The sequence below is a fragment of the Mixophyes fleayi genome, chromosome 8 (assembly GCF_038048845.1).
Source record: "Mixophyes fleayi isolate aMixFle1 chromosome 8, aMixFle1.hap1, whole genome shotgun sequence".
Lineage (NCBI taxonomy): Eukaryota > Metazoa > Chordata > Amphibia > Anura > Limnodynastidae > Mixophyes > Mixophyes fleayi.
This window is the reverse complement of record NC_134409.1, coordinates 26,617,163-26,636,327: the sequence shown is the minus strand read 5'-3', so window position 1 is coordinate 26,636,327 and position 19,165 is coordinate 26,617,163. Positions and strand designations below refer to the sequence as shown.

The following is a 19,165-nucleotide window of genomic DNA, read 5'->3' as shown; positions in this document are numbered from 1 at the left end:
AAAAAATACTTTAGCAGACATACTGTACATATAGGTAGAAATATATTGGGCCTAAAGGTCACTGTAACCTATTGAGTGGTAGGATTCCTTGTGTTAACCTAGATAGGCGCTGACCGACCAGGGATGTGGAGTCTAACAGATTCCCGGAAATTAACCAAGAACCGCCACAAGGCGGGATGGACTTAGCTGCCAAGAACAAGAAGGTTGAGGTCCCCTGACCTGCCACTAAGTGTAACACCTGATACAGTACACAGTAGGAGAGGAAGAAGCAACTGATACAGTAACTGAGTCTGAGTTGGTACACAAATAGTTAATGTAGTAATAGGTTCCCGTGGCCGCGGTCTGGTACACAGGTGGACAATGAGGTAGCAGAATAAGGAGGCAGATGGAGTGTCAGGAAGAAGCCAGGGTCTGGTACACGAGCGGTCAATGAACAGGATAGCAACTCAGGGAAGCGAGAGCACAGGAACCGATCAAGGACCGGGAGTCAGACAAGCTGAGACACTTGTTGCTCTGACACTGCTACAGTATCAGAGCAGGTTTAAATAGTAAAGGGGTTTGAAAATCCTCGCCTCCTGGTTTGTGGTCAGGTGATGCTGATACTACCAGGTGTAAGCCGGTGAGCTGTCAGAGACGGACAGCGCTGGAACGGGTAAGAGGTAGGGCCAATGGCTAAATCAGGGCCACCTTAACAACAGTATGGGCCCCCGGGCATAGCAGTGCACCGAGGCCCCTATATATAAATATATAAGTTAAAAAAAAACAAAACTTACCTTTCAATCACGATAAGTTGAATCCACTTCGCTGTGCTCCTCCATGCTGTGCTCGCAGTGAATGTCTGGCGTGATGACGTCATCACGCCCGACATTCACTGCGAGTGCATCACGGAAGAGAGGTCCAGGGAGTGAGCCGGATCGTCACCTGACCTGAACGGTCAGATGACCGCAAAAAGTAAGTTTCTTTTTTCTTTTTTTTTTCTTCTTTACAGGCTTTTTTACAGCAGCAGACCTGCCAGGGCCCCCTTTACCCCTGGGCCCCCGGGCACCTGCCCATCGTGCCCAATGGGAAAGACGGCCCTGGGCTAAATGGGACGATCCGGCTGGCTGCTCGCCCCAGCAGCAGACTAACCCGGCAGCATTTTCTTCCCCAATCAGGTGGCAGGCAAGGGACCAGAAACCCCACTCTGGCTCAGGACTTTGGACGATTGACAGGTAGGCTGGTCCCTCCCTTGGGACCAGCCATCATACGGCGCTTGTCAACGGGTCATACAGATTTGTTTCTCCCCTCTGTGCCCGCCCCTTCCTTTCCATGACAACAGTTGCTGCCCCTCCATGAAATGAAGCTCTGCATGCCCTGCCGCGGAACAGAAGACTGTCTATGTGAATGGCCTGAGGTGAGAACATAACAGAGCTGTCTGTGTTTATGTCTTTAATGGTAATGTCATGTGTGTGTGTGTGTGTGGCATAATTTTAAGTGGAGGCACTACTGTGGCGTAGTATAAACTGGGGCACTACTGGGGCATAATATGAACTTAGGGCAGTATTGTGTGGCATAATAGGAACTAAAGTGGCATAATAGGAACTTGGGACACTAATGTGGCATAATAAAAACTTAAGACACTATTGTGTGTCATAATAGGACGTGGGGACACTAAGGCGGCATAATAGGAACTGTGGGCACTAAGGTGGCATAATAGGAACTCTGGGCACTAAGGTGGCATAATAGAAAGTTAGGACACTATTGTGTAACATAATAGGACCTGGGGACAGTAACGTGGCATAATAAAAGCTTAGGACAATATTGTGTGTCATAATAGGAACTGTGGGCACTAAGGTGGCAAAATAAGAACTGGGGACACTAAGGTGGCATAATAAAAACTTAGGACACTAGTGTGATGCATAATAGGAACTGGTTGCACTACTGTGTGGCATATTATATTACCTAGGTGATGCTAGACACGCCCCCCCAGCGGCTAGCTGAGGCGCAGAGTATCCTTCTCTAGGTTTCCCTGGGTGCACACCCTAATGAATGTACTGCGCACACCTATATGTAAAACGTGCACCACCTTACATGTTAGCTGCTGCCATGTGAGGCACGGAGAGGTAAACATGAGAGTCTACCGCTGAAATGCAGAATGGAAGATGGAAAACGTGGTGGGAGGGGTTAATGTAAAGTGGGAAGAGGCCTAGGTTAATAATTTAATGGTGGGTTGGGGACTTATCACTTAATAGTGGGTGTCTAATACTGTTTAGTATGTGCATAAGATATCTGGGTCTGTCGGTGTACCTATGTAAGTGTCAGCAGATGTATTTCTGCATCTGTCATGTGTATACACAACTCCCTTGTATAATACATTATAATTATAAGATACATTATAAATATCCATTGGTTTGAGATGTAACAACTTTATGGATCAAGTCACTTAAACTCATTGGGCCTGAGTCATTAAGGGAAGTAAGGCAAAAAAAAAAGGAGTAAAGGGTGAAAGTATTTTACTATTTTGCACATAAGTTAAATACTAGCTGTTTTTTCATGTATCACACACATTCTTGTTAGCTTTATTTTTATACTGAAATTTAAAATTGATCTAGGACATGCCCTATCCCAACTATAAATCTGTCACGACATTCTAAATTTACTTCCCCCTCCAATGCAACATGGTTTTCCCCAGGTGAAAATGTACTCATTTTTTATGCCTTTCTCTCCCTTATGACTCAGGCCCATTGGGCATACACAGTTGTGCACAGTGACATCCATCAGAGTGCTGTGCTAACACTTGTTATACCAACTGTGCCCACCCAGAGTTAGCTGTGAATGTTTCTGTGTGTTAGATGACAAAAGAGGCATTTAGCGGGGATACAAGGTGGATTTCTTTATTCCCCCAGGACATGCACTTAGGGATGCTTGACTTAATTTACTAGGGGTTGGGGATTAATTATTTAATTGGGGGTCGGTACTAATGATTTATGGCATTGTGTGTGTGTACTTGTGTATGTACATGGCATTGTTTGTGTGTATGTATGTGGCATTGTGTGTATGAGTGTATTTATATATATATATGGCAATGTGTGTGTACGAGTGTATGTATATGTTATTGTGTGTGTGTAGATATGTATGTATATGGCATTGTGTGCGTGTGTGTACGTGTGTATGTATATGGCATTGTGTGTGTGTGTGTTTATGTAGCAGGAATTGAGTATCTAGGTATATGACATTGTGATTCTGTATATGATATTGTGTATATAGGTATATAGTATTGTGTAGGTAGATATATGGTATTGTGTGTGTGTGTGTGCGTGTGTGCATGCATGTGTGTGTATGTATACAGCATTATATATGTATATGGCATTGTGGTACGTAAATGATAGAATCCATTTTAGTTGAAATTGGCAGCATACAGTGCAATCAGCTATATTTCTGTATTCCACTATAGTGATAAAGTGATCTTCTCTGCTTGTAAGTTTAAAACTTTTCTCAATCTGTCCATTTCCCTGCGGATTGATAGGGCTAGAAATCCAGTTAAAAAAAGATGAAAAAAAAAAACCTTACAATGCCTCATTCTGCTGAGATTCCTGTTGAAAGTTAGAGAATTTCTTTACAAAAAGCAACATACCTGCAACAGGCCAAACTATTCTTTTTACATGATCTCATGATCTACTGCCGCAATTTTATCTGGATCTGATTTTAAGTACATGAGTTTTTGGTCACAAGGGTGCCCTCTGTGTTATTTGGCGGTCATAAAGGAACCCTGTGTATTGTGTTGTGGTCACAAGTGTGTCCCTTGTATTGTGTGGCGGACACAAGGGGTGCTCTATGTATTGTGTGATAGTCACAAGGGTGTTGTGTATTGTTTGGCGGTCACAAGGGTGCTCACCATATTCTCTATATTTTCTGTAGTCAGTTATTGCTCAGTTTTTAATATATATGAAGTACTTATACATTTTCCAAACAGATCCCAACATTCCAGGATCCATCTAAAAATCCAATACCAGGGGGTAAATGTATTAATGGCCGGATTCTTCAACTCCGGTGTGTTCAGCGTCTTCGGCGATTAAATTGAAAGCGGCGCTGCATTGTAAAGAGAAGTTTCCCTTTACAATGCAGCACCGCTTTAAATTTAATCGCCGAAGACGCTGAACACACCGGAGTTGAAGAATCCGGCCATTAATACATTTACCCCCAGGTAGTGAAAGCTGCAATAACAGGTAGATGAGAGCAACACCATTTTAATATATGATATGTCATGTCTAAAGAGGTGCAGCCACACTCCATGTTGGCCACGCCCCAATCACTATGTGGCCACCCCCCATCGCCATGGCGACGAACATCCCTACTCCTACTATGTGTGCAGGGGGTGGTCAGAGACGTCTAACCCACTTCCTGAAGACCTAGAAAGTTGAGAGGAATAATACAGACAGACCTTAATTGGTGCCTAGGTGTGGATTTATAAAGCATTTATTGTTTCTCTTTAAGGAACCCTATGAATGCTGACATATAGTGGTGAAATGGCGGTAGGTTGAGATGTATCAGCTGACTAGGCTGATCATGTGACTGACGTACATCATGCAGAGCCTTTGTGATGTCACTCAGCTGTGGTATAACTGTCACTGCTGGGTATAGGAGAGTCAGTTTATCACTGAGTGTGAGCTATGTGCTATACACAGAGATATATACATATACACAGGTATTATTTATTGCTGTGACTGCTGATCATACCACAGTCTAAGGTAAGCTTATATATTATATCTGTGCTTTCACATTTACAGCGCTCTAATTCTTTTTCACTTTATTAAGCTGATGTAGTACTAAGATTATCCTTGCTAGTTCTTGTTACAGTTATTCAGAAATTTCTTTCGCCCGTGTTACTTTTAGGTTACATTTTACTAAATTAACTTGAGGTGCTTTCAGTATCTTTTAAAACTTATAACATTTGTTTAAGGTCTTTTTAATATATTTATATTTTTTGGTCTTTAAAGTAGGTTTACAGATGGCCTCTTACAGAGAAAGAAACAGAGGTTCAAAAGAATTTCAAGAGAGAGTGCAAGCGAAATTAAGAAATGGGGTTGATGTGAACAGCCTTTCCACCATCGAGCGCATCAGTATAGGTATTTACACCATCAATCTTGTAGCAGCTGGGCGTGCAAGGGATGCTGCAGAAAAGATGGAAGCTGAAAAAAAGTTGAAAGCTAAAAAAAAGATGGAAGCTGAAAAAATGATGGAAGCTGCAAAAAAGATGGAAGCTGCAAAAATGGTGGAGCCAGAAAGAGACGGCTATGAGATACCAACTGAAAGGCCAAAGCCATCTATTAAGGCTGCTCCCACAGAAGACAAAACATCAGCGTCTTCTGAGAACGGTATGGACATGAGAAATAGTTCCACATATTGCAATACATGTTAATCTGACCAACTCACACCAAACTCCTCCCCTTCTGGCCAGGCCCACACTACATGTAAACAGGAATTAAATTTGAATTATAATATGGTCATTGCTATCAGTGGTGGATTGGGAATTTAACGTGGCCCTGGAAAAAATTCTTGAAGTGGCCTCATGTAGGCGGGACCAAATCAACTGTGGGTGGGGCCAACACAAAAATAGGCGGGGTTTAGAAGTACTGGAATTTAGAGTAGTAACATTTAGGTAAACCTAGATGTGATGACTTAATAATACACAATAGGTCATTACTAAAGCAATGCAGGGAGAAAGCTGCCAGTCTTGTGTTATAAAAATACATGAATCCTTTTGCATGATCTGCGATTGGTTTATATCTCTGTGCTCAAACTTGTTTAGTTGTCTACTAACACATCCTTTCCATAGTCTCTTCATAGAAACATATCTGACTTTGTTTAATAAGTTTAACTCTTATGAAACATGTTGGCACAATTGTATTTCATCAGTCTGCCAGAGCAGCAGATGAGCACCTCATGCACTGTTATATCTTCTCTTGACGTCATGAGATGCAAACTACCAGCCAAATCTCTCTCTTTGATATATACAAATGTGTACTGTGTCTTTCAAAAGAATGCATTAAAAATAATCCTTATAGTGGGAGAGTATTCCAAAGGTTTGCTGGTGATATAGTAAGTGCAAAGGAGGAAGGATTAATGATATTGCCAGCGCAATGTGGGCTGGCCTTATGTTCATCAAAGTGATCTTAGAATGGGACTAGTGCAAGGTAGAAGGCAGGCAATAGAATCAATGCAAGAACCACTAAGGTATCACAAGAGCTGAAATAGGGCTCTGGGTGCGATTGAGGGAATGCCGGCACGTTACCTGCCGAAATAAATACATTGGCAGGCTAAATGCTGAGACTTAGAATATGCAGACAGGTTTACAATGTCGTCAGTGTGGTTTGCGACATTTACAGTGTCACGAGCCACAATGCCAGCATTAAAAGAACGAACAATGCCCCGGGTTCGGGGTATAGAATACTTGCCTGCCCTCCTGGAATGTCCGGGAGGCTTCCGAATTTCGGGGAGTCCTCCGGACTCCTGGAAGAGTAGGCAAGCTTCCCGGATCCTATAAAATGCCTAACTTCACGGCATTGAATAGCAGGAGGTGGGGCTTCACCGTGTCATTAAGCCCCCCCCCCCCAGCTATGCAATACCCTGAAATGCTTAATTTTATTGGGGGTGGGGCTAAGGTGACGCAATGACGTCATCACACCCCCTCAATAAACTTACTTTTACTGGTGGCCATTTCGGTGACGTCAGAGTCAAACAAAGGCAGATCCCCACAACAAATAGGTCTTAGACTGCGGACTGTTAATTCAATGACTAACATGTTACTAGAAACATATATTTTCTGTCATTTTAAATCAGAAATGTATTTGTAAACATTTCCTTGTTGGTTGGATTTATTTCTAAAAACACTAATCTCAAAAGTAAGAAATAAATACACAGACCCTAATGAGACATATTAGCTGAATGTGTCATCATATTGTGTCCATGTTTAACAAGAAAAGGTTAGTGTGGTTTGTAATTAGATTATATAATTGAAAATAAGACTATTTTAGAACACTGCTTGGTATAGAACAGTCAGTTTATCAACATTTTACTTTATAAAGCTGATGTTTCACTAGTATTATACTTGCTAATTCTTGTTACAGTTATTCAGAAACTGCTTTAGGTCATATTCCTTTAGGTTACCTTTTCCTAAAATCAGTTTAGGTGTGCTCTCAGTACCTTTTACAGTATATGATTTTGTTTACACTTATTTTAGTAAATTTATATTTTTGCCTTTACTTAGGTTTCCAGACGGCCTCTTACAAGAGGAACAGGAATGAGAAATCTGTTCCAGAGAAATTAAGAAATGTAACTGATGTGAACAGCCTCCCCCTCAACGAGCGCATCAGTTTAGGCATTTACACCTGTGCTCTCGGAGGAGCAGCTCGGCGTGAAAAGTTGGAAGCCACAAATATGATGGAGCCTGAAATACATGGATGTGAGGAGAAGATACCAACTGAAGGGCCCAAACCATCTGTTGAGGCTGCTCCCACACAAAGAAGCCGAAAAGAATTAAGCCATGAACGCAGAAAGACCAAACAAATGAACTACATCGAGACACTTTCCATCTATGATCGTGTGCAGTTAGGGATATATACCTGGAGATTAGGACAAGGAATATATAACCCATGAAATCATATTTATGTTTTAATACTGATCATTTTTTGTTTGAGAATTAAACAATAACGTAATCATTATTTATTTATTATTATTAATATTATTATTGTTATTATTATGTATTTTTTCATATGGTAAACCAAAAGGTCCGTATAAGGTGTCACACAAGGCACCACCAAATATCTGCAGAGTACAGTAGTACACTATACACAGACGACAACGATATATTACATGGTACATAGAAAAAACTAGAATAATACAAAGTCCAAACATCTACTAATTAACACATTACGCTCTGATATCTTGTTAATGCAGAACAAGGTATTTACGGGACAGTGGGTGAGAGTGATGGTAATGTCCAATGTGAAGTAGGTACATGATTAGGGAAGCAGGCCTAGAGGTACAGAGGGGGATGAATACATAGATGTAAAACATGAGCTAAGAGGACCCTGCTCATGAGAGCTTACATCCTAGAGGAGAGAGGAGGGGGACAAATAGGGTGGCACTGAGTGGAGGTGATAGCCCAAAGCAAAGGAGTCAGGAGGAAGGCTTATAGACTTGTATAAATAAATACGTTTTATGGGCCCAATGTAAATCTTGGAGAGGCTAATCTGATAGGGCATGGGAGATTGTCCCACTGCCAGGGAGTAGCCTGGGCAATGTCCTGGAGGTGGGAGTGGGAAGAGGTAATCAGTGTGGTAGTGATGTGGCATCATTGGCAGAACAGAGGGGGCAGGAAGCACTGTGGGTAGAGATGAGAGCGGAGGTGGAGGATTGGTTGAGAGCTGTGTGGGTCTTTGGAAACCAATGTAATGACTAGAGCAGAGGGGCAGCAGAGATAGAGTGGCGGGAGAGAAAAGTAAGGTGGGCAGCGACATTGAGGATAGACTGAGGAGGGTCAAGGCAGGAGTTAGGTAGGTCAGAGAGAAGGAGGTCACAGTAATCAAGATGAAGTAGAGGGAAATGATTATATCAGTCTTAGAAATATTGAGTTTTAGAAAGCACTAGAGCATCCAAATTGAGATGACCGAGTGAGAGCAGGAGACATGAGGCATTAGGGAAAGGAGTAAAAACAGATTTGGGTATCTTCAACATCAATGTGTGTTTCTGGTGGAAACTCAGGTTCTTTCAGGTTGCAGTTAGTTAAAGACTTATGACCACAAAGTTCAAATGGTAATCTTTAATTGCAAACAATTTAAAAAGTTATTAATAACTTCCAGTAGTATTCTTAGCAATGTGTTCAATCAGCCGACAGTTCCATGGTCCCGTTCTCTACGAGCTGGATAGGTAATATGAAGACTGACTCCGGGTGACACAGCAACCCAGAGTATAAATAAGGTATAATCATGATTAAAAACTACTTATTGGTACAGCGATGAGTATTAACCCGTTTCAAACACTTATTCCATGCAGGTGCAATAGAATTGAAGTTTATAACAAGAGTTTTGGTTAAACTACAGATAATTTGCATCACAGAACTTTCTATCACTTTCTGTGTATGTGCCCTAAGCATTAGGACAATGCCTAGCTGACATGCATCGGTCTTGCCTTTGTTATTATTATTATTATTATTATTAATTTTTATTTATAGGGCGCCACTAGGTGTCCGTAGCGCCGTACAGGGACAAACAAAATTACTATACGAGGTGAGACAGCACAGTACAGTAAACAATAAGCACAGTGAGCTCAAAGCACAGCTAGGGGCGGGGGGGAGGGGAGAGTGGAAGGTCCGTATACGACGGAGCCCAAGAGGGAGGGAATGGATGACAGGGAAACCCCCAGAGGTGAGAGAAGGGATCGAGAGGGGACGGGGGGGAAGAGGGTCCTCGAGAAGGAGGGCTAGGTAGCTGGAGAGCAGAGTTAAAAGTGGTGAAGACAGGAGGAGAGATGACCCTGCTCAAAGGAGCGTACAATCTAATTTCTACTTTCTACTTTCTAATTTCTACTTCATTATGCACACATAAAAGTACAAGAACAATAAAATGGAGTTCTGTCGCCATTTTCCTTGGCCTGTCAAGGTGGTTCTGACGGCCAAAGGAGCTGATGAGGTCACTAAGGGAGGAGGTGCAGAGAGAGAAGAGCATGGGCCAAAAACGGATCCTTGTTCAACTCCACAAGAATGCTGATATATTACACAGCCAAGCACATTAAGTGGATCATAACATGACATAAGCATATTACATACTATGACATGAAACAGATGGTGAAGACGGCCCTACCCAAGTGAGCTTACAATATAAAAGATGTTAGGAACACATGATAGAGAAGGTGATGGAGTAACAATTGGTGGGGAAAGTGCAGATGGCTATTGTTACACAGCAGCATTAACAGCCCCCAATAATAAATAATAAAGCAATCATTGGCGACTGGTATGTCTCTGCCGTTACCGGAGGTGTAGTACGGTTGGAAGGAGCAGAGACAGCAGAAGGCAGAGAGGCAAAGCATGAACAAGGCACTGTAGAAATCCTAAAACAGTAGCTGCTGGTAACTATAACTGTCCTTCACCATTTATCATAAGTGAGCGTCCTTCCAGTGCTCGGTCTAGAGGATGCTGTTTGTGCTGTACAGGCACTCTAGGGGTTATCTGTCATTTTGGAGTAACTGCAACTCTGAGTTCTCTCTTTATTGTCCTGCTCACTTCTGATGAAAGAGCCAGGACAGGTGTTCCCCATGTTTGATGGCAGCTGCTATCACCAATAGGAAGCAAAGATCACCTTAGAAGGAATAGGAATGATTATAGCAATGACAATGTATAAGGGTTGAAACAACAAGTAAAAAAAACAAACCTTAAAATCATTTCAGACCTTCTTTAATTTTTTTTAGAAAATTACTTACAACAAGCAAAAGCATTTAAAATATGGGAGGAAACCAAGTACGTTAAATGTATGATATAGTGGACAAACCCTAGGTAGTGAATGTATAAATGGATCAATAAATACATTTTGTGAATACTCTGCATATTCTACATATTAGTGTCACTGCCACTGCCACTTGTAACATTCAAGGCAACTTCTGTCTTCAAGTATATTATTATCACAGTAGGCACATGGCCGGTATTATATCAAGAGATTTATACTGTAACTTCTGTACTAGGACGTTATCCCCAGATATGTACATAGGCTGCTTTGTTCCATCATATTCCACTTCTGAAATAAGGTGTCCGAAGAGCATCTACAGCATCCAAAGTCATTTATACACATCTCCCAGTTTTGTTGCATCAGTGCAAATCTAGATTTGCCTTTAAGGGGGGAAGGGGGGCACATTAGTGATTATATCAATAGGTACAATGTACCTTTGTTCATAGCTAGATATTTTAGTGCCCTGGGCAAGATAGACCACTGGCGCCCGCCCCACACACAGACACCAATTTTGGTGGGTAGCAGATGCAGTCTCCCAAGTTGTGCACTGCTGGAAGAGAAGTAGCCATCCTATTGTGAAGGGTGGGGTGGGGGGAACACGCCTAGCCTTTTACAAGTACTAGATAGTTTTCCACCCCTGTACAACTCTCTCCTTCCTGTTCTTGTAGTTTGACCACATGGAGCTGCTGCTGGCATCTTAAGCTCACTTGCTGCTTGGCCGGATCCTAGAATGTTGAGTTCATGTTTGGAAAGGAGATAGTTATTATTCACTCCCTAGAAAGTTGAGCAGTGGGATGAACAATCTAGGTCTCCCTGCCCCTCAACCAGTCGGACATTAAATCAGTAGCTTATTGTTATTTAATAAATAGGCCTCCTTCCATTCAACCAGCCCCAGAATTTAATTGATAGCATTCCCATTTAATAAATATGTCTCTTCCCCCCCCACCCCCATACAGCTCTGACATTAAATTTAAAGCACCCATGTTTAAAAATTAGGCCTCCTTCCCCCTAACCAGCACAACTTTAAATTAATAGTATTTTCATTTAAAAATAAGCCTCCTTCCTCACAACCAGCCCCTAATAAACATACATATTCCAACTCCTATCCCACCCCCACTTATGCTATGCCCGACATTAAATTAATAACAGTGCTTCTAACGGGCTGGGCATTTAATAAAAAGGGCTATTTTCCCACAAGCCACAATTTAGAGAATAGAGAGAATAGAGAATATTATTGCTAATAAAGGCATCATCTTTTGAATATTACTGATTTATTTTTTTATAGTTATACTTAATTATTTATGTTGTGTGGTATTTACTGTGTTATATATTTTTGGCAAACAAAGAAAAATCCCCATTCTCTCCAACCTGCAGCCCCCTGAATCCCCCCTTGTTCTCTCCAGCTACCTCTAACCTCCTATTTTCTCCAGCCACCTCTCCCTTCTGTTTTCTCTATCCCCCCTTTCTCCATCCCCCTCTACCTTGTTTTCTACAGACCCCTCTAACACCTGTTTCATCCATTCTCCCTTCTCTCCACCACGTTTTTTTGTATCCTAACCCTCCTTCTCTCCAGTCCCCTCTCCCCTGTTGTCTACAGCTGTCACTCACCGGACTGTGAGTGCTTCTTCCCGGACTATTAGGAACCGTGGACGTCCTCTATCCTGAGGGACTGCGCATGCGCAGCCCTTTCCAAACCTTCAGTGTATGTTCCTTTAACTTAATTGGCAGATCAGGCAACCTCCCTATATTAAGCACCTGTGGTCAACACCACGTTGCCTGATCTTGGAGTCTCATTCCCCATGAGTCTCTGAAGGTGTTCCTGTGTTTCCTTGTTCATTCAGCCCTGCTGATTCCTGTGGTTTCCAAACCACTTCTACCTCTGTGGTTTCCAAACCACTTCTGCTACTGTGGTTCCTATACCACTTCTACCATCTACTGTATCATCGTGACTGTGAGCTGATTCCTATCCGCTGCCTCCGTGCACTACAGTCTTCTAATCACTTCAACTCTACCATGTATCATTGGGACTGTTAGCTGATGCCTATCCGCTGCCTCCGTGCATTACAGGCTTCAACCACATCCACTCACCTGTTCATGATTGTGACTGCCAGCTGATTCCTATCCGCTGCCTCCGTGCACTACAGGCTTCAACCTGCAACTCGTCGGTGTTTCATCATCGTGACTGCTAGCTGATTCCTATCCGCTGCCTCCGTGCACTACAGTCTTCAACCTGCAACCCGTCTGTGTTTCATCGCGACTGTTTAACTGATTCCTATCCGCTGCCTCTGTGCGCTTCAGTCTTCAGTCCTTGTCAACTCTACCGTGTTTCCTTGAGTCTGCTGCCACTATTGCTACCCGCTACTCTCCGTGATCATCTGTTCCAGTTCAACTCTGCTCCGGTGTCCCATCGTTACTGCACCTGCTGGTTGCTATTGGTTACCTCCGTGTTCCCGCAGAGACCCGCTGCTGTTACTTCTCAGCGCTACTCATCCATCTACTGCTGATCCGCTCTCCACGCCTTCCTGTGTTCCCTGCTGGTCTACCTACCTGTGCGCTGCACCTGCTAGACCCCTGCTTCACCCATCCAGGGACTGGTATCCTGCTGGCCTCCTGCCCTTCAGGTATCTCTGCACTCCTGTCTGACTGCCTTCTCCTGAACCACGGTATGCATACTTCCCATTGACTGTGCTGTGTATTGCATACCTTGCTGGACTGTGTTGGTTCTCCTCTGGAGTGTACTATCCGCTGAGTCTATTGCCATCATTGACTGTGTTATCTCATGCCGGATTACTTCAAGAGACTTTCTATATTGGCAGTGTTGTTCAGTCATTTATACATTTATATTGTGCATATTACTGTGGATCAAAGTCAAGGTGCCCGTGTATATATTGTGTTGCAGTCTCTCCCCGTGCACCTCCTCACATATATATTCAGTAGTACCACTTGCTAGTGGCAGACCACTGACTCCTGTTTACAGTTTCACCTGTTCCAGTATCCTCTCACATAGCAGTGGTACAACTTGCTAACGCAGACCACTGACTCCCCGGATACCTCCACTTGGATTCCATTCCTTCACTCAGACAGCGGTACAACTTGCTATCCGCAGACCGCTGACTCTCATCACCTCCTCGTTTCTGTTGGACATTCCTCCTCACTATAGCAGTGGTACAACTTGCTACCGCAGACCACTGACTACCTTCACGTGTCCTTTGTCCATACAGTTCCTCGTGTATTACTACCTCCATATTGCCAGTGCTGCTAGTCATAGACTTTCCTGAGCATCTCATCATCTGCTATTTCCTGTTCCGTGATCACCCTGCTACCAGAGTACCATATTACCACCTATACTGCTCTGGTAAGCCTATCACCTGGTGATCCCTGGGTAAAGACTCCTAGTGCCCGTGACAGTAAGATCAGGCCATGACAGACCCAGATACGGAACCTACTGCTAAAGAGATGCTGCAGCATCTGGTCAGCCGTGTGGAGCAACAGGATGCTCGCCAACAGCTGTTACTTCAATGTTACCAATCGTTAACCTCCCAAGGAACATCTGGACAGACTGTTACAGCTAGTATTGAAGCTCCTGTGCTTTCCTCCGTTTCCCCAGTGCCATCCCAGGTGTCTACAGCTCCTACGCTTCACCTGCCTACTCCGTCAAAATATGACGGGGACCCCAAAACTTGTAGAGGTTTCCTTAACCAATGTTCAGTCCATTTTGAACTCCAACCTCAAAATTTTTCTACCCATCGTTCCAGAGTGGCCTATCTTATCTCATTGTTTTCTGGACAAGCCCTGGCTTGGGCCTCCCCTCTGTGGGAAAGAAACGATCCAATTCTACAAGATAGTGCCAAATTCATTTCCACGTTCCGAAGTGTGTTCGATGAACCAGGTCGTGTGACCTCCGCTGCTTCCAGCATTCTTCGTTTGCGACAAGGCTCCCATACAGTAGGACAGTATGTCATTCAATTTAGGATCTTAGCCTCTGAACTTCAGTGGAACACTGAAGCATTAGTTGCCGCCTTCTGGCAGGGGCTCTCCGATAAAATTAAAGATGCACTGACTACTCAAGAGCTTCCTTCGTCACTAGAAGATTTGATCTCTCTTTGCCATCGTGTAGATATGAGATTTCGTGAAAGAGAGTCTGAGAAAACAACGGCTGTCAAAGCACCTCTTCGTTCAAACCCTCAATTTCGTCCAGCTCCATCCTCTGCGATTCCCATGGAGATAGGACGTTCCAAATTATCTTCAGAGGAGAGGAAACGAAGAGTAAAGAATAGACTCTGTATCTATTGTGCTGATTCCACGCATATGCTCAGCTCTTGCCCTAAGAGATCGGGAAATGCCAGGCCCTAACTAGTTCTGGAGAGGTGAAGTTAGGGTCCCTGGAGTCCTCTCCATTGTCTATGAAATCTAAAGTCTGCGCTTTTGATGTTACGATTTCCTTTGCTACCAAATCCTTTGAGTCACAGGCATTGATTGATTCTGGAGCAGCAGGAAATTTCATTTCTAAATCACTAGTGAATCAATGGTCCCTACCAGTGATCACTTTAAAAACACCCATTACTGTGACGGCTATAGATGGATCACGCCTCATCAATGGTCTCATCACCCAGAGTACGTCTCCAGTAACCCTTCAGATTGGTGTACTACACCATGAAGAAATTTCGTTTTTAATTCTTCCAGTTACGACAAGTCCGATTGTCTTAGGCCTTCCATGGCTTCAGTGTCACTCTCCCCAGATTGACTGGCGCACCCCTCAAGTTACGTCTTGGGGGTCTGAATGTCACCATCGTTGTCTCTCTCAAGTTATTCCTCTTAAAGTACAGCGATCTTCCATCTCATCTTCCTCCCCGGGACTCCCTCCTCAGTATGCTTCATTTGCCGATGTGTTTGATAAAGCTCAGTCTGAACGTCTTCCTCCTCATCGTTCTTGGGATTGTCCGATCGACCTTCTACCTGGCAAGACTCCTCCCAGGGGTCGGGTCTATCCTCTCTCGTTACCTGAAACTCAAGCCACATCTGAGTACATACAGGAGAATCTCCAGCGTGGGTTCATTCGACCTTCCACCTCTCCCGCTGGAGCTGGGTTCTTCTTCGTCAAAAAGAAGGATGGATCATTACGCCCTTGTATAGATTTTCGTGGACTCAACGCCATTACTATCAAGAATCGGTATCCCATTCCGCTGATCACTGAGCTATTTGATCGCATCAAGGGAGCTCGGATATTTACTAAGTTGGATCTTCGTGGTGCTTACAATTTAATTAGAATCCGTTCCGGTGACGAATGGAAGACCGCGTTTAACACCAGAGATGGGCATTACGAATATTTAGTAATGCCCTTCGGGCTGTGTAATGCCCCCGCTGTTTTCCAGGGTTTCATCAATGAGATCTTTCGGGACTTATTATATGTATGTGTCGTTGTCTACCTAGACGACATATTGATCTTCTCACAGGACCTGCCTTCTCATCACCAACATGTGGCAGAGGTCCTCTCCAGACTACGGAAAAACTCGTTGTTCTGTAAATTGGAAAAATGTTCATTCGAGTTACCCCAGATTCCATTCTTGGGGTATATAGTTTCCGGAGTTGGCCTGAAGATGGATCCAGACAAAGTAAATGCTGTACTACATTGGCCTCAGCCAACTACTCTTCGTGCCATCCAGCGTTTCTTAGGTTTTGCCAATTACTATAGACGCTTCATTCAAGACTTTTCATCCATTGCATCTCCCATTGTGGCCCTAACTCGGAAAGGGGCTAATACTAAGCAATGGTCATTTGAGGCTCTCCAAGCCTTTCAAATCCTCAAAGAGGCCTTCTCATCTGCTCCCATTCTGCGACAGCCTGATGTGACACTCCCCTTCTTCCTAGAAGTAGATGCCTCTAATGTGGGCTTAGGAGCTATTCTCTCCCAACGCTCGGAGCAACAAAAATTACATCCTTGTGCCTTCTACTCTCGGGGTCTTCTGCCCGCAGAGAAAAATTATACTATCGGGGACAAGGAGTTGCTGGCCATCAAAGCTGCATTAGAGGAATGGAGATACTTGTTGGAAGGAGCTCGCCATCCGGTGACGATCTTCACGGATCATAAGAACTTGTCATATTTGCAATCTGCTCAATGCTTGAACCCTCGTCAAGCAAGATGGTCTCTTTTCTTTTCCCGTTTTGAATTAATTATAACCTTCAAACCAGCCGCTAAGAACAAGAAAGCTGACGCTTTATCTCGAGCTTTTGTGACGTCCTCTGATGTAGAAGAGGTTCCCAACCATGCTATTCTAGACCCCAAATGTATTTCTCTGGCTGCTTCATCCACCAAAATGCTACCATTTGGGAAGACCCTCGTGCCTCCTACTCTGAGGAGGAAAATCCTTTCGTGGTTCCATGCCTCTCGTTTTTCTGGACACGCCGGTGAACACAAGACCTTTGAGATTCTCTCTCGAAGTTACTGGTGGCCTTCAATGAGGAGAGACGTCAAAGAGTTTATTGCTTCCTGTGATTTATGTTCTCAGTTCAAATCCTCCCGCAGAACTCCAGCAGGGTTGCTGCGACCACTACCCATTCCGTCCAAGCCTTGGACCCATATTAGTATGGATTTCGTTACTGATTTGCCACCAAGTAAGAATCACAATACTATTTGGGTAGTGGTAGACAGATTTTCGAAGATGGCTCATTTCGTCCCTCTGTCCGGTTTACCTTCCTCGTCTACTCTGGCTGAACATTTCATTAAAGAAATCTTCCGCATCCATGGATGTCCGTCTGAGATTGTGTCAGATAGAGGAGTACAATTCGTTTCCAGATTCTGGCGGGCCCTTTGTAAAACCTTGGGCATACGATTAGCACTCTCATCGTCTTACCATCCGCAATCTAACGGACAAACGGAACGAGTCAATCAAGATCTTGAGACTTTTATTAGGATGTTCTCTTCAGCCAACCAAGACAACTGGGTAGAATTGCTCCCTTGGGCTGAATTCGCCCATAACAACATGTACCATGAGTCATCATCCAAAACTCCATTCTTTGTGGTCTACGGTCACCATCCGTCTTTTCCGGAATTTCCTGCCCTCCCGCCCACCCAAGTTCCTGCTGTGGAGACTGCTTGTCAGACCTTCAAAAATATCTGGTCTCAGGTCAAAACCTGTTTAAAGAAGACATCTAACAAATATAAGTCTTTCGCAGATAAGAAGAGGCGGGCTATTCCACCACTAAAAATTGGAGATCGTGTCTGGTTATCTACCAAAAATATTCGTTTGAAGGTTCCATCTATGAAATTCGCCCCTCGTTTTATTGGTCCATATAGGATCATTCAAGTTATCAATCCAGTATGTGTTAAACTTCTTCTTCCTAAGAATCTTCGGATTTCCAATGCCTTCCATGTGTCCTTACTCAAACCTCTTATTATCAATCGTTTCTCGACTCCTCCCTCAGCACCGCAGCCAGTTCAAGTTCATCAGGAGGAGGATTTCGAGATTACTGAGGTATTGGATGCAAAAATTTCGCGAGGAGTCCTCCGTTTCCTCGTTCATTGGAAGGGCTTTGGTCCTGAAGAGCGTTCATGGATCAAAGCTGAAGATCTTAATGCTCCTGCCTTTCTGAAGAAGTTTTATTCCAAAAATCCGGACAAGCCCGGTTCCAGGCGTTCTGTGCCCACCTTTAAAAGGGGGGGTACTGTCACTCACCGGACTGTGAGTGCTTCTTCCCGGACTATTAGGAACCGTGGACGTCCTCTATCCTGAGGGACTGCGCATGCGCAGCCCTTTCCAAACCTTCAGTGTATGTTCCTTTAACTTAATTGGCAGATCAGGCAACCTCCCTATATTAAGCACCTGTGGTCAACACCACGTTGCCTGATCTTGGAGTCTCATTCCCCATGAGTCTCTGAAGGTGTTCCTGTGTTTCCTTGTTCATTCAGCCCTGCTGATTCCTGTGGTTTCCAAACCACTTCTACCTCTGTGGTTTCCAAACCACTTCTGCTACTGTGGTTCCTATACCACTTCTACCATCTACTGTATCATCGTGACTGTGAGCTGATTCCTATCCGCTGCCTCCGTGCACTACAGTCTTCTAATCACTTCAACTCTACCATGTATCATTGGGACTGTTAGCTGATGCCTATCCGCTGCCTCCGTGCATTACAGGCTTCAACCACATCCACTCACCTGTTCATGATTGTGACTGCCAGCTGATTCCTATCCGCTGCCTCCGTGCACTACAGGCTTCAACCTGCAACTCGTCGGTGTTTCATCATCGTGACTGCTAGCTGATTCCTATCCGCTGCCTCCGTGCACTACAGTCTTCAACCTGCAACCCGTCTGTGTTTCATCGCGACTGTTTAACTGATTCCTATCCGCTGCCTCTGTGCGCTTCAGTCTTCAGTCCTTGTCAACTCTACCGTGTTTCCTTGAGTCTGCTGCCACTATTGCTACCCGCTACTCTCCGTGATCATCTGTTCCAGTTCAACTCTGCTCCGGTGTCCCATCGTTACTGCACCTGCTGGTTGCTATTGGTTACCTCCGTGTTCCCGCAGAGACCCGCTGCTGTTACTTCTCAGCGCTACTCATCCATCTACTGCTGATCCGCTCTCCACGCCTTCCTGTGTTCCCTGCTGGTCTACCTACCTGTGCGCTGCACCTGCTAGACCCCTGCTTCACCCATCCAGGGACTGGTATCCTGCTGGCCTCCTGCCCTTCAGG

The 19,165-nt window shown here is 44.1% G+C and overlaps 1 protein-coding gene across 4 annotated transcripts; it reads left to right on the top strand.

The window, feature by feature from the left end:
* The first annotated feature begins 1,224 nt into the window (after positions 1 to 1,224).
* LOC142100039 (uncharacterized) lies at positions 1,225 to 7,700 on the top strand. Of its 4 annotated transcripts, none has more exons than XM_075184040.1 (3): positions 1,225 to 1,393; positions 4,977 to 5,354; positions 7,247 to 7,700. In XM_075184040.1, exons 2-3 carry the CDS (start codon positions 4,988 to 4,990, stop codon positions 7,633 to 7,635), a joined length of 756 nt encoding a protein of 251 aa, XP_075040141.1. In that variant the 5' UTR covers positions 1,225 to 1,393; positions 4,977 to 4,987; the 3' UTR covers positions 7,636 to 7,700. The 4 variants fall into 4 exon arrangements, with proteins under 4 accessions (XP_075040141.1, XP_075040142.1, XP_075040139.1 ...); XM_075184041.1 differs by lacking the exon at positions 1,225 to 1,393 and adding an exon at positions 2,036 to 2,102; XM_075184038.1 differs by lacking the exon at positions 1,225 to 1,393 and adding an exon at positions 4,652 to 4,727.
* The last annotated feature ends 11,465 nt before the right edge of the window (positions 7,701 to 19,165 follow it).